The following is a 16,353-nucleotide window of genomic DNA, read 5'->3' as shown; positions in this document are numbered from 1 at the left end:
AGTATTCTTAGAATATTTTATAAGCATTAATGAATAAAAGTCTTAATTATTTACTCTGCATTTTATTAATTTTAATTATACCCCATTTCTTTATAGTATTCACTAAAATGTTGCGAATATTATGTTTGCTTCTCGGAATCTCCAGAAAAATAAGATTTTTACTGTATTATTTTTTTTTCATTAGTAGTCTTATTCTACTACACTATTCTGCAAGTTTTTCGTAGAAGGACTAAGGCTTTGAACTTTTTTCACAACTTTTCTATGGGCTAAATTTCCTGTTGCATTGCCAAAAATATGAATGTATTTATTCTTTTGTGTTCATAAAAATAAAGAGGAGACTAATTTGATTTTACAATAAAATAATAACTAAGTAAGAATCTTATACGATGTACAACTGCATTATATTTAATTCAAATTATAACAAATGGTATAATTTGAATTTTAATGCAGTTGTACATCGACAAATTTAAGCGACAAATTTAATAATTATCACTACTTGGAATGAAGTTTTCAAGCAAACAAAAACTGCCTAATATTCATCCAAAAGTCATTTAAACACGTTTTTTTTTTTAAATGCTTTATTACTGTCTTTTTTGCATAAAATCGTATAGTCACCAGCAATCTTGCATTTTAGCTTTTTTTTTTAACATTAAGTCAGCTAAATCATATTTTTTTTTTGTATTGAAATCTACAATAATCCCAATCAAGATTACTGAATCAAATATATTCGCCAGATGTTTTGAAAAGAGATTCTTAAAAAATTATCAATTTCAAATTTGGTGAACAATAAAATAAAATTATTCTAATTACAATTTTTTATTTTATTTAAAATTAAAGCATTTAAAGAGGCAAAAAGCCGAAACAAAATAAAATATCAGAGAGAGTTGTGTAGAAAAAACATATTTAAGTGTCCACATGTGTTTAGTAATTGCCTATTTAAAGATTTTGATCCTCTTTTTCAGAGTTTTTCTCCCAGAATAAATATTTTTCTGTGGAGACTTGAGTGCGAAAGAAAACTTGTTTTTGTATAATGAAGCAAGCCGTGTATAGCTTCCGGCGATAGTCGTTATCATGCGATAGGATAAGGAGAGCTCGGATCTGACTCAGTGAAATAGGAAGCCCTCTACTTGTGATCAATAGGTCCCACTGCCCGCCACAACTGTTTGTGGGAGGTCTTGTTCCTGGAAAGTGCATCAGTGGGTAAGGGACGTTTCCTATGCATGATTGAACTCTTGTTCTGGAGCTTCTATTGGACAAATCATATCGATTGTTACTTTCTACCGTGATCCAAGACCTGTAATCGAAATATCACCAGTAAGATAGTATCAAGGATTAGGGATGACGAATATTTTACGAGCGGTTATTACGTAACCAATATCAAAAAGTCACAAATAATACTGATCAATACTTTTCAAAGAGGGGTATGATTCAAATCCTTAATACTATCTTACTGGTGATATTCCGATTACAGGTCTTGGATCACGATAGAAAGTAACAATCGATACGAACTGTTCAATGGAAGTTCTCGAACAAGAATTCAATCATGCATAGGGAAAGTCCTTTACCCACTGAAGTGAATGGACCGGTTATTCTTGGAATTATCGTATCATTGAATTGCATATCACTGAAACTTATCGGAGTGGTGACTTCACTGGAAAGTGTGAGGCTTCACTGCAAAGTGTGAAGTCACCGCTCCACTTCATGAGAGTAACCTTGTCTTTCCGATATTCGCATTTGACGATGCACTATTCCATAAAGATGATTTTTAATAGCATGTGACATGACTGTGATTGCATATATTCTATTGCTGGCGCCATCTATTGGTAGAATAGAGAACTAAAGTAAACATTTTAAAGAAATGACATATATATTTAATTCAAAATTTTCAGAAAAAGGTTTACTCTAATGAAGAAATTAAATATATAGTTTTGAAAAAAATCAAATTTAAGAAGTAAGTTGAAATAGATAAATTAACTCAATCACACGTTACTTAAATTAGTAAATTAAGTAATAATTACAATTAATTTTATATTTAATACTAATTAATAATTTTTAATTAATAATATAATTGAAATAACAGATATTTGGAACAAATATTTAAAAATAACAATAGCAAAATTATTTGTTATTCAAAAATTCGTGGATTATGCATCTCTATAAAGGATTTGAATCACACCTCTCTTTGAAAAGTATTGATCACTGGTATGTGTGACATTTTAATATTGGTTACGTAATAACCGTCAGTAAAATATTCGTCATCCCTAGTTCACACCTCTGTCAACCAAACTTTTTAACAAAAGAAATTAAAAATCCAGTTTTGTTTTCTAAGAACTTTACATTTTCTTCAGTGCACTTACAATAAATTTAAATTAGATTAAATTATTTAACATGATTAAGATATTAATATCTAGTTCTTTAAAGCTGCAATGGAAAAAGAAGAGCTAAGAAAACAATAATTTTATATAGCTATGACAAGGTATATATATTAAAGAATATATATATATATTAAAGAGCATCTGAATACGTTTCCAGAAATAATTTTTTCCTTTGACTGTAACTGTCATTTGAAAATGATTCTGATGTTTCAGCGGTGTAAATAAACATGCCTCCTGGAGCGATGTCATTTAATATTTTTTCCTTTTATTTATGAAATGTAAATATGTGTTGACATTTCATTCAGATTATGCTTATGTACCAAAAAATTTTCTGAAATCGAATTATTACTATTTTGGAATTCAATTTCAGTTTAGGTTCAATTCATCAATATTTTGTTGAGAATGAAGCACGATACTCAGTTTTAAATTTTGTTTATTGAACCATTCTATTTATTTTACAAATTTTGTAATCATCATGAGTTACCGTAGTCACATCTATCCTATCTGTAAAATTACTCCAGTATTTGATTCTATTGTGTTGGAGGAATACGTCTTGACTGTCGATTTTTACTTACCACTTGATCTTATTAACAGTTTAGAACAACCAGATTATTTTACTGATGATTTTGACACTCATCACTTCTCTGACGATGCATCAAATGGTCATGTCACTGAATATTTTCCGAGTCTAACTGTTTGTCCTTGTATCATAAATGCAGTCAATGATAATTACTCTAGAAAGTTGAATATTAAATTGGATGCACTTTTATTTTCGATCATCACGTGGGAATTGAGAAACTCAAAAGTATTTCGTTCAAATGTTCTTTCAAACTTCTATTCTTTTTCGAGGAAAAGATTTGCTGGTCAGAAAATAACATGCACATTATGCCAAAGATTGTTATGGATATTGTGTGTTACTGTATATTTGAAATTACCCAACAAAAACATTATTGATCATAAATGGTACGTAAAATTTTTTATGTAAGACAAAATTTTTAATCTGATCTCCTGCATGAAATATTACATCGAACTTTTTTAACCGTTTAAATAAGCTTGATTAAAATGAGCTTTTATTAATTAATTATTATTAATTAGAATATTTTCTATAGTCTTAAATAATAGTTAAAAACTATGTTAAAATTATATAATTTTATATATGTACTAGGATTCTTTTCAGTTGTATTTAATGATTTCTTTCTTCTTTTATTATCCTGTTTGCAGCCCATTATATGTTGCATATGAACAAAAATGAAATTTCTTTTAAAACTTAATATTATGAACAGAAAAAATTTTTAGCCGAAAAATATTTTCCTATGGTATGATTTGTTATTGAATTGATTTAAATCTTTATCAAAAAAAAAAAGAATGTGCTAAAAGATTACTTTTAAGATATAAAAAGGTTTACATGCAGAGGTATTTATTATAATGAATGCTTTCTCTTTTAATGAATTATTATAAAATGTCATTTAATATCCAATTTATTATTATGCATTGTGTAGTTAAGCATAACAAAATCTGGTGTATCTTGTCAGGTTTTAAAATTTTTTTAGATGCTAACTCTTATAAAAGAATAAATAAATCTAGAATACTTAAAAACAAATATTTATGAAAAAAAATGAGATCACAGTTTTTTGCTTTTACATAACCTATATATAGGTATATAGTAGTGGATCCCTTCCCCTTCCTTTAGTTGATCATGCACTGCGTGATTTTTTTCCCCCATTTCTATTAATTTTCATACTTTTAAAGTATTATGTCATTGCTGTTGTTTTTGTAAATTGTGAATTTGTGTTAATTTCACAAATATGTTGATTTTTCTTGGCACTTTTTCTCCTTCACTCTTAAAATATGTTTTGTGCTTGTATCATAAAAAGTAACAAGATTGATATATTATTAGTATCTGTTGTTGCTTTTGTCAGCTCACCAGCTACTTGTTATCTGGAATGCAATGTATGCTAGCATTCATTACATAATATATATTTTTCTGTACTGCTTGATTTTGCCTATATGCTCAGCAAGAATAAATGGCACTCAGTGGCTGCTCAGTAAGAATAAATGGCACTTGGAATAAAATATTCCTTTTTTGTCCTACTGTCTCCCTCATCCCTGTATTTGACTTTAAAAAGTAAAATAAAAATGCTTTTACTTTGTTTCTACAATGCTTACAAGACTGGTGCTTATGGCATGAACAGTGCTATTGCAAGGATAAATGGCATCATCATTAAAAAAAAGTTTATTCACCTCTTTTTAACAAAATTTGATTTTAAAGAACAAATATATTTGCTGATATTGTGCTTTCAAGTCCCCAGGAAAATTGTACCCAGGTCTTCCAAGTCTCACTCACTGTTTACTACTTTACTACAATGAATTTCTTATCTCTTGCTGTATTAATTAGTGTTTATTACTTTGGGAGTAAAGTAACAGAGCATACTTCATCCATTGAAATCCTTAGAATCTGATTATTTCAATTTAAATAATGTTTCTTATATTGCTCCTAGTCCATTGGATAATTCAAAGCAGAGTCCTTAGTACTATTTTGAATTTCCAGCTAAACAATTTTTGGTAATGGATATAGAACTTTTTACATAAATGTGATAATTTTTTTTTCTTGATTAAATGAAGTTAGTATTTATTGAAATATTCAAAAGAGCTGTTGAGTTAGAAGCAGATTTTTGAATTATTTCAAAGGTTCAAGATTTAAAAGATTCAAGAATTTTCAATGAAATTTTCCTGCTTTATTTTGTTTTCATCTGTTCATAATCAAATGCAAAATATGTTCCATTGAGTGATAAAGTAATATTTTTACTGGAATTATAATACCAGTAACAACAACAATTCACCAAAAATTCTATTTTTACACATCTTTTAAATTAAAAAAGAAAGAAAGAAAAACTTTTTAGTGACAGTTTTATTTTAGTAAAGTTTTTCTCTAATTTTAATACATTTTTTCAAAATATTTAACATATATTTCATAACAAGGCTTCTATTCAATTAGTAAATTTATACGATGCATCTTGATATTAAATATACTTTTTATGTGTGTGTTATAATTAGTAAGATCAAAAGTAAATTGTCAAAATAATAAAAAAATAGATTAATCAATTCTAAAACTTTATCATGTTATAATGTTTCATTTGAAAAATTCGAATTCTCCTGTAAATTTTTTAATGAATGTACAGGAAGTTTTATTTACTAATATTTTGTTCAGAAATTATTTTCATTATTTTAACATTTTAAATTAAACTTATATTATAATTCTCAGTAAATAATAAATGTACTGACTTAATGTGATATACTTTATCCAGAAATTGCTTAATTTTATAATGCAAAATCATTTTTATGATAAATTGCTCTACAATAGAGATATATTATATTAACTACAAAAAATGTTTGCAACCAGTATTTTGCTTAGCAAAATCTCTCTATCGAGTAAATGGAAAAATATTGTTTTTTCTTAAATATAGCAAAATAATTTTTGTGATTTTAATAAACTAAAAATTTATTTGAACAATTATGTTTAAAATAATATTGTTTAGCAATTTACTGATTTGCAAATATAAATTTTTATGCAAAATCTGAAACTATGCTACATGATCTACTATCATTTGATAGTCTTTTCTGGAAGAGATCTAAAAATTTCTTTCGTAGTTTTATAATTTAGTTTTATACTATGTTATAACTAAGCAAAATCAAGTAATTAAAACTTTTTTGAATATTTAAGCATTGCAGTATTTATTACTGGAAGCTCTGTTGATTATTTCTGAAAATTATACTATCTACCAATAAGTATTTGGATGCCCATACTAATGAGCATATCTGTTGATCTGATCTATGTCATACCTTTTGTGCTAGAATATCATGTAGGAAACAGCATTGGCATTAATCGCATGCAAGATACCTCGAAATTCTGAGCTTTCTGACCTCGAGAAAGGGGTAGTTGTCAGATATCATAAAAATGGTCGATTTTTTTCATTACTGGAAGCTCTGTTGATTATTTCTGAAAATTATACTATCTACCAATAAGTATTTGGATGCCCATACTAATGAGCATATCTGCTGTCCTGATCTATGTCATGCCTTTTGTGCTAGAATATCATGTAGGAAACAGCATTGGCATTAATCACATGCAAGATACCTCGAAATTCTGAGCTTTCTGACCTCGAGAAAGGGGTAGTTGTCAGATATCATAAAAATGGTCGATTTTTAAGGGACATATATAGTGAGTGAAATATTTCAAAACTGACAGTAGCTTTTGCGATTAAGAAGAAGAAGATGAGTGGTGATTGTCAGAATATGCTTCGACAGAGCAGAATCACGAAACTAAGCGATAGAGACCAACGAATGCTGTCCAAAGAAATTCGGAAAACCCACATCAAACCAATAGTCCATATACTCTAGAAGTTCCAACAAGAATCCGAGACTTTTGTTTCGATATATAACATCCACAAGGAAGCACATTTGCTAGGTAACTATGGGCTTCTACCGCCCATAAGCCTTTGATTACAAAATCCAATCATGCTGCTCGGTTGAGATGGTGCAAGGCATGTCAAAATTGAACTGTAGATGAGTGGAAACTGATTCTCTCGTGATGATTTCAAGGTTCAATCTGTACCAGTCGGAGGAAAAGAGCTTTGGTTTGGAGCATGCATGAAGAATGAATTTTGCCAGAATACATTGTGCTTACAGTAAAGTTTTGCAGGGGTGGAATTATGGTCTAGGGATGTTTCTCATCGTATGGATAGGACCCTTGATCCCAATTCATGGTTGGCTCAACTCCTACTCCATTATTCTAGACAACAATGTGCTTTCTACACTGTGGCAATTTTACGGGTTGGATCATTGTTATTTCCAGGATGAATGTGAGTTGTCATGTTGTGAGGTTCACCATGGATTGGTATAATGACAATGGTGTGAATCAACTGGACTGGTCTGCCCAGAGTTCAGATTTATATCCTATAGAAACCCTCTGGGACAAATTAGATTTCTGAATTAAAGGGTGCAACAATTGTCCAAAATTGATGAAAGACTTGCATGTCTTCTCCAAGCCAAGAGGAAGAAAATACCTCTGTCAATCATTCAAGCACTTGTGTAAAGTATGCCCCTGGAGGCTAAGGTGGAGGCTCAATCAACTATTGAATATGAGTAAATGGTGTTTATTTCCTTTATCACAGATGCCCAATTACTTATGGTAGATAGCGTATAAGGCTTACATTTATTAATATTTTTTTTTAGTTTACAATGGAATTTATATTTTGTTGATTGCATCTTTGTAATTTATGTGTTCCAATATCCTTTAATATGTACAGGAACAAAAGATTAGAAATTCTAGTGCATGAAAAATGTGAGCTAGAAAATGCCATGGCATGGTTGTCTACATTGGGTGGAGCCTTTTCAGCATTAGGTGACTATTTTGAAGATTGTGTAAGTAAATAAACTGTATTTTTATGTTTTTAATATTCAATTCTGCTTACAATTATTCAATATTTCAATTTTATTAAGTACTTTTTATATATTTAGGAAATAATACATTCAAGGTTCGGTTTAATGAAACCTTCTTATTTCATCTAAAAGCTTTACCACAAAGAATATTAATTAAATAGATATGTAAATTAAGTTAAAGTAATAAAATAAAATAGCTACCTATCTGTTTTATTTTGTTTTAAACAGTTAACGTGTTTGCAATCATGCTTTCTTCAAGTTTAATATTAAAAACAAATTTTTCATTAAAATTTTTATTCTTCTGTAAAGATTAAAACACTTTATCTTCCACTTTTGTTGAATTGTGAATCTCTTATGATTGCCTGAAAGGTTATTAGAGTTGCTCCTTGTAAAAATTTTTGTAGCATTTTGCAATAATTTGCCCCATAGGAGATTCAGTAATCACAATGTCTTCATCAGCATGGAGAAAATTAGTAGTTATATGTTTTTTAATAGAGCAAGATACATAAGGTCTTTGTAGGAGATTTGGTAGATTTAAAGTTTTAAAAAATGAGAAGTTCCAAAAATTTAAAATAAGCAAAACATAAAATCTGTATCAAGTAGAAATTATTTTTAACTACTAGAAATAGCAAATAAATATCATTCATAGTGAAGGTTTTGCGAAAAAAAAAATTATTAAAGGAGAGTATGTATTTAACAGAAAAAAAAAAAAAAAACTTTTGCCCTTAATATATACCATCTTATTCAGTAGATTTTTTTTTCATCAAATATTCTTTCACTGAATATCTGTTATAAAAAATGCTGATTATTTTAAACAAAAGCTTAGTTGTTAATTATACGCTCCATTAAAAGAATTCTGTGGAATGGGAGTGGAGTAGCTAAATCAAAGCACTATATAGGTTTATAATTATCCTTCCTAAATGAATCATCAGCATGGAAATTGCAAGAAAGTGTATTGGTTTCAGCAATAGCATATTAGTCTAAGACTTCTTGAAAGATATTTTAACTGGGTTGATTAAAGTTAGTTTTATTTATTTGAATTTATTGTTGTATTCTGCAATTCCCAATTCACTCGTATATTAAACAATCTATCATTATTTCTTAGATATTATATTTTCAATCATAAAAATTTAGTTTCAACATAATACTATATTTTATGTTCAGTATTTCTGCTAATATATATATATATATATATATATATATATATATATTCTACTCTTTATTTATGTATTTGTATTATTTGAAGTGACCTATATCTTAATTATAAAGATAACTATCATCAGGTATTCATCTGATAAGTATGATATCAGAGTTGCCACTCAAATCTCTAAAAAAAATTCGCAATGTTTTCCTTGTTTGTAAATTCGAAATACGAGGAAATGCGCAAACAGCACTCATGTACTAGTTATAATGCAATATGATTTTAAGGATTGGAAAAAGCAAGAAAAGGAAGCAATAATTTAACATTATTTGAAATAATAGCACATTAAAAGGACATATATATTTACATACAGAAAAAAATATAATTTCTTTTTATTTATAATCTAGAATTTAGCAAGACAAAATTTATATATTAAGGGAGAGACTGTATTACCTCTCAAGCTTTTTAATTGTAAGTCACACAAAATTAAGAACTCGAGTAAAATAAAACTCAAAACATTTTTGTTATCATGATGCAAATCATATAATGACTACATGACAAAAAAAAAAAAAAAAAAAAAAACCCTTACAGAACACGATAATTACATTTTTATTTATTTATTTAAATTTGCGAATTCAAGTATTTGGACATCAGTTTTTTTAACTTCTGCAGATTTTTCAGCCACCAGTTTCATGAAGCTAATGGACCTAATCCGTAACAAATAAAGTTCAGTATTTCTGTATGGTTTAAGGTACATTTTTTAGCTATTTCACTTTCAATGAACATGTGAAAATATTTCCGATATATTATTGAATAAATTAAAGGACGAATATGATAATATATAAATATGATATATATAAATTTACTTTTAATGTCCGTAAAAATTCAGCTTTAAATTATTTTTCTTGAACTAATAAGTTCGAAATCAGTTTATTTTCAGACAGTGAATCTGACGTTTTCGCGATTTGACGTGTCATTCCTTTTAGATATTTCCAGCATCAATGATGACGCTTTTGAACTGGCACTCAGTCGTGTATGCTTAACTCTTTTGGCATGAGTAGCAAGTGCCTGTGTTCCCATATTACTTAGGCTTATTGTCTTTTTACAAAGCGAGCAGTACACAACAAATTGATTTGTGGAACTTCTGGAACCAATTCAGTAAAATCAGGATTGATTAATTTTATCCATTCAATTCGTATTATATACGGATTTTGAGCAGCTCAATGATTTAAAAATATTTTCTAATCTACTCTGATTAAGGTTATAGTTTCTCAAATAATAAACAAACTATGCACTAAACTCTAGTATGGTAGACTGAACACCATGGCACTGCTTCCGTTGAATGAATGAAACAGAAAAATGTATTCCATTCTTTCGCGCAGTTGCCGAAGTTTCGCACATGCTCATTAACTGCAATTCGGGAATGGCTTGGGAAAAAGAAAAATTGTCTCGCAAATCGAAACTGGAATGATCTCTACCGAAAAAAAGAAAAGGAGGAAAAAAGGGACGAGTTTCCGCATTACATAATCTCGAATAGTATTGTTTCATTTTTGGAATCTATGACTACGATCTTTTATACTTGTAATCATTAGAAATCGGTATGTTTTAGATGAAAAAAAATTACTAAGAAACTAAAATCCCCTGTATTTTACCTGTTTCTATGAAAATTTTGAAGTTTTCCTGCATTTTCCAAGTTTTTTAAGACAATTTTTAAATTCCCTGTTCTCCCGGTGGCGTGGCAACCCTGAATATTGTTTGTTATTTTAAGAATGATGGATATGAACATAAAATATGACCTAATTAATAATATTTAAACTGCTTGTATAATTTGCATCAAATGTGAAATTTGTACCATACAATTTCTTTTATTTTTCATCATTAATAAATATTTTTGGAGAAAAAATTAAATCTGTAATTTCAGTTTTCTAAAATTAACTGCCTCTGTAAACTACAAAAGTTTTTTTTAATATCTCATATTAAATTATTGTTTATTGGAAAAATAAAATATTTGAATTTTATTTCAAGGCAGAAAAGGCTGGTTTAATATCTGTGCAGCAATTTCGTTTAGCTTTAAGACTTGGGGATCCACTCACAATTTGCCGATGTAAAATATACTTATCTATGAGTCTTCTTCAAAGAGGATACTATCGCAAAACAAAAAAGATGATCAGGTATGTACATGTTTGAGAATGACAATTATACTTTTAGAATCTGTTTCATATTATATGCTTGCATGATTTTTTTGACTTTATTGATTATGGCAGATTTCTATAACATTTTAACACCACCATTTAACTTTATCCCGATTCCAATCTAAATGCAGAATTTAATCTGCAAGTTTTGGCAAAGTATTAAAACTAAATTTAATTAAAATTTTTGCAATAAATGTCTCTACATTAATTAAAATGAATGACTAAATTATCTTTTGCTGGAAATAAATGTATGTTTTTTTACTTTAGTAACATTTTTTTAATGTTTATATAAGTTATTAAAGTATTAGAAACAGTAAATTAAAAAAATCAAAATTGGTGGTGTTGGTTCTATCTTACTTGGTTATGCATATTTACTCTATATACCAAGGCCTATGATGAAAAGGAAGCTGTTGTTCTAAATAATCTTGGAGCATCTGAAGTTGAAGTCTATCTTAGCTTCAACATGGAAAAAAGTTGTCTTCAAGAAAAATCAGTGGTTTTACTTCAGGGAAAGCTCACTTATATATATGTACAAAAGTATTAAAATCAAATTAATAGGAAAATCTTATAAACCAAATAAAAAAAGAGTCTGGCCTGAAGACTTTTTCATGGATCACCCTCAGGCAGGGATTAAAAAAAAATCCGAAACTATTTCGTTTCTTTTTCAAAATAATTCTTACTTTAGATTGGTTACTTATATATATATATCATGAGGAGAAAAGTTAGAAGACACATTGGTGTACAAGTTTTTCACTAATGCCAGTTAAAAGTAAATAAATATAAAGAGAATAAAAGTACTAAACTTCTTCCATCAATTTATATTTATCAGGCATGATGCTACCTTATCCCATAGAACCATTGGAAAGCACAAAATATCAAATGTTTGATTCCATAGTTAGAAATTTTTACAAAATGAAACAGGATAAAATAAAGCATGCATTCTAGAGAATGAAATAAATCATAGATGTTTTTTGCTTTTGTTTTCTTTTAGCTGAACTCAGAAAGCACAATGAAACATTGTTGATCTTTTCCATCACAAAATTGCATGCATATTGTGATGAAAGCTTATAAACCAGTTAACAGCTGCGCTACCTGAGCAATTGCTTTTGTATTGTGGTCATGTTACTGGACTGCGAACTGCAAGGTTCCAGGTTCTATCCTCGCTTATTAAAATCCGCCACAATATTTTTAAGATTGTTTAAGTATATAGTTTTAATAACCAAACTTGGTCTACATTTTCTTTTTGTTGTATTTAACAGGCCACTTCGTGCCTTTAAAAAAGAATCAATAAAGTTTTTCTTTGTATTTTTTTACACCTGTCTCAATAAGAAATATTTTTGAGAATTTCACAGAGCACAAACAGATATTTTAGCATGAACAGGAAGCATTTTTTAATTATATGCAGCATATTTGATAACATTATGGGTATTACAACTGTTCAGGGCATAGTTATAAAATCATTTTTTAGAAAATTTGAATTCTGTTACGTAGTCACAGATTGTACTAAAAATATTAAATTACTGGAGAATGGGGGATTTTGTGGAATGTGGTGCATTAATAGTACAATTATAAGGACAAACTTATTTTCTTGCTTTCCTTTCAGATTGATTACATCAATTTAAATTATAAAATTCTATGAATAGAAAAAAAATTGGTGAAGAATTCAGTTTTAGAGAATTTTAACACTAACATTTCTAAATAAAACTGAATATTCGCACTAAAATAATTGTTCTTCTTAATTGTTATCCAAAAGGTATTGCTGCATAATTAATAATGTCAGATAATTAAAAGTATGAATTTATAATTTTTTATTCACTTTATATTGTTCCCCAAGTTTTTTGAGGCACACACATTTAAAATAGAATAATAAGTCAATATAGAAATTAATGTGTGACTTTCTAAAATACTAGAATCGTATGTGTGTATAGCTGTTATATACCACCTTAAAAGAATCATTTAAAAAATTGTAAATATCTCTATGGTTTTTTTTTCCATCTCGTTATTTTTATACCAAATTAATTGTTGAATTGTAATGAAATGAATAATAAATAAAGATCTTTCATTTTGATCATGCTGTTAATGAATTTACAATATTTGTTAATTCTTATCTTTTCTTTTTAGGGAATTGTACAAATTTTCAATAGGTCCAGAAGGCTCAAAAGATTTCAGACTAAAAAATATGTGTATAGCAGTATGGAACAAACTAAAATATGAACTGTCTCAAAAAGCAATACCAACTGGATCTCATTCAGGTTGTAAAAAGGAAATTACTCAGTGATTATATAAATTGGATTGATAAATGTAACAGAATAAAATATTTTTTCATAAATTATTTACCGTAACTATATTCTGTGATTTGGTGTTTTAATAAAAAAAAAAAAATTGCATTGTACATTCATTTTAAATATAAGGTTTACAAATAATTTTTCAAATTAAAAGTTGTGTATTTTATTCTAAAGTTTAAAATACACTCAAGTCCATAAATTAAGGACAGTCCAAGCTCAGGAAAAGAAAGAGTCAGAAGCAAAACAAATGTGACTTATTTGTAAAACTATTTATTAAACAAAAGGTAAAGAGTAAAAAAGATGCTATATGTTTGATATCATTGATAAAAATTGCATTTTTTGGCTCTCTGGAGCAAATTTTAAAAAAACTATTTACAAAAATCAATATTATGTGGTTTGTATGATGGTTAATACATAGTATGTCTTCCAGACGTTTCAATGTAATCCGTACAACGCCTTGGTATGTTGAGTATCAAATTATCGATCTGATCTTGGGAAATACATCACTCATCAAGCAATGCTCTCCGAAGTTCCGGTAGACATGCAGGAGGTGGTTGAGGCTGTAACTCGTTGGCCAAGTTGTCCCACACATGTTCTACTGGATTTAAGTCGAGTGAAAATGCTGGCCAGTTCATGCGGGTGATATCCTCCGTTCGAAGGTATTCATTTACGATGTTTGTACGGTTCAAATCTGAACGTGCAGGTCAGTTCTGGAACCCAGAATAATTCCTCCCCAAACGAGCAATCCTGCACCACCGTAACAGTGTTGTTCAATGATGTTATCTTGGTGGTAACAAGTACCTGGCGCTTTCCATATGAAAGTCCGGTGAGAATCAGACTGCAAGCTAAACCTGGACTCGTCGGAAAACATCACACAAGCCCACTGTTGCGGTGTCCACAATGCATGCTCTCTACTCCAGGCTAACCGCAGGCGACAGTGAGTTGCAGTAAGTGAAACACATCTGACAGGCCTACGAGCATATAGACCAATCTGCCCTAAGCGTCTGTACACGGTCTGCCATGAGAATGTCGTACCAGTGGCTGAAGAGACAGGTCTGATGCTGTGCTCCTTCTGTTTCTTTTGGCAGTAACTGCCAAATACCGGTCCTCATTCGGCGTTGTAACTCGGAGCGACCTGTGCTGTATCGTCTACTCACATTACCATCATCTTGGAATCGTTGCCAAAGCCTGGAGATGACACTCTGGACGATTCCAAGTTCCTCGGATACTTCCAGTCGGGTACGCCCAGATTCCAGACGGCCGATAATTCTACCACGTAAAAAAATCATCCAAATGCGTCCTTTTGTGTCATAACTATTCGATTATTGCATTGAAAGGCTTATTTTACTTGTTTGCCTGCATTCCTTATGCATCACTCTCGTCATTGTGACGTACTATCGGTGTCATCTGGTGGCTTCCTGCAATTTGCATATGATTTTTAAAGATGTGTGTAGTCATTTTACAGGTGATATATGATTTTAAAGTTCAATTTCTGCATGACTCTGAATTATCCTTAATTTATGGACATGAGTGTATATATATTTTTATCATGTAACAAAGTAAGAATCATTCTTACTTCGGAAGATTTGAGTTACTTACTCAGTTTTCATCTAAAATTGTTTAAAACTTACTGATTCTACTATCAGATAAATTTTTATTGAATCTTTTTATACATCTTCAAAATCTGGATGACTGAGTTTAAATTCAAAGAAACTAATATATCTACAATCCTTTAAAAAATAAAGGCTAACCAATCAGTATGACAAAAAATATTATGTTTAGATATAAAAATATATGAGAACTATCAATTTAAAATTTCTCTATCCTTTTTAAATATTTAGATATATGCATTAGCTATTCTGAAGGATCAGCTTCTTGCCAATTTAAAAATGGCTTAAAGTCTTAAGCCTTCCACTGAATTTTCAAAAATAATTTGAATTGAAGATGTCTTATATACCGAAGCTATTTTATTAAATAAATCATCAAACTGCTTGGAATTATAAAAAAAAAAGCAAATTAAATTTGATTGACATCCAAGGAAATATTTTTTTCTTAAAAATTGACAATGCAGTTTATTTATAACAAATCCAGTTTCATTAAAACCCTAAAATTTATACTAGAAAAATGACTTGAACCTCCTCACCTTAAAATGTTTGTGCAAATTTTGTGATCATGTATATTGCAGAAAGCTTTTAATTTATGAAATATTTCAATTTTTATTTATTTATTCTGCCAACAAAGTGTTCATAAGTGGCAAATATTGCATATATTCCTGCAATAAAAAAATTACATCGAATACACACTTATTTTAATCCAGTTGCATATCAGACTTATATGGCTGAGTAGTTTTAAGAATCAGAATAGTTACCTCTTACTATTCATTCTTACATTCAAAAAATCACCAGGCTTTTGTACATGTACTGTATCAGGGTTCTTTATTTTGTCATAAAAAAAAAAAGTGAAAAAAAAAAATTTTCATTTAGGAGGTGGGTGAATTTCGATTATTCACAGAATTAGGAGGAGTAATAAAACAGCAATTTTCTGCTAAACACCCCTTAGCGAAGTACTATAATTGAAAAGTACTTTCTTCAGAATTTTGAAATGGACAATATTTGATTATCTTTAAAACCAGAGTTTCAAAAAAATAGCAAAAGTACTTTAACTAATAGGTATTTAAAATACTTCAATTTGAATTAGGAACTGTAACTTTCTTTTTAAATGAAATATTTTGAACTTGATAGATATAAAATATAATAAAAATATATAAGTCTTAATAAGATTATCTTTTCAAAATTAAATTTTGCATTCAATAAATTTACAATTATTTCTTAAGAGTTAAATATTGAATTTTATGGAAGAATTTTAAAATATCTTGATTATAAATATTATGATTAGACAAAAAAAAACCCAAAAAACTATGC

At 28.9% G+C, this 16,353-nt stretch overlaps 1 protein-coding gene across 1 annotated transcript; it reads left to right on the top strand.

Moving 5' to 3' along the window:
* The first annotated feature begins 2,577 nt into the window (after window positions 1–2,577).
* LOC129983566 (uncharacterized) lies at window positions 2,578–13,516 on the top strand. The gene is made up of 4 exons (XM_056093091.1): window positions 2,578–3,338; window positions 7,682–7,796; window positions 10,981–11,126; window positions 13,269–13,516. Exons 1-4 carry the CDS (start codon window positions 2,851–2,853, stop codon window positions 13,423–13,425), a joined length of 906 nt encoding a protein of 301 aa, XP_055949066.1. The 5' UTR covers window positions 2,578–2,850; the 3' UTR covers window positions 13,426–13,516.
* Window positions 13,517–16,353: the final 2,837 nt, after the last annotated feature.

Source organism: Argiope bruennichi, chromosome 9, assembly GCF_947563725.1.
Source record: "Argiope bruennichi chromosome 9, qqArgBrue1.1, whole genome shotgun sequence".
In the NCBI taxonomy this organism is placed as follows: domain Eukaryota; kingdom Metazoa; phylum Arthropoda; class Arachnida; order Araneae; family Araneidae; genus Argiope; species Argiope bruennichi.
The sequence above is the reverse complement of the archived record's forward strand: the minus strand, read 5'-3'. Positions and strand labels throughout refer to the sequence as shown.

What these genes read in the sequence shown, in the direction of transcription:
- LOC129983566 (XM_056093091.1), top strand. Translation starts at nt 2,851, where the DNA reads ATGAGTTACCGTAGTCACATCTATCCTATCTGTAAAATTACTCCAGTA. An exon ending in GTGACTATTTTGAAGATTGT is followed by an intron (nt 7,797 to 10,980) that starts GTAAGTAAATAA and finishes TTTTATTTCAAG; the next exon opens with GCAGAAAAGGCTGGTTTAAT. An exon ending in AAAACAAAAAAGATGATCAG is followed by an intron (nt 11,127 to 13,268) that starts GTATGTACATGT and finishes TTTTCTTTTTAG; the next exon opens with GGAATTGTACAAATTTTCAA.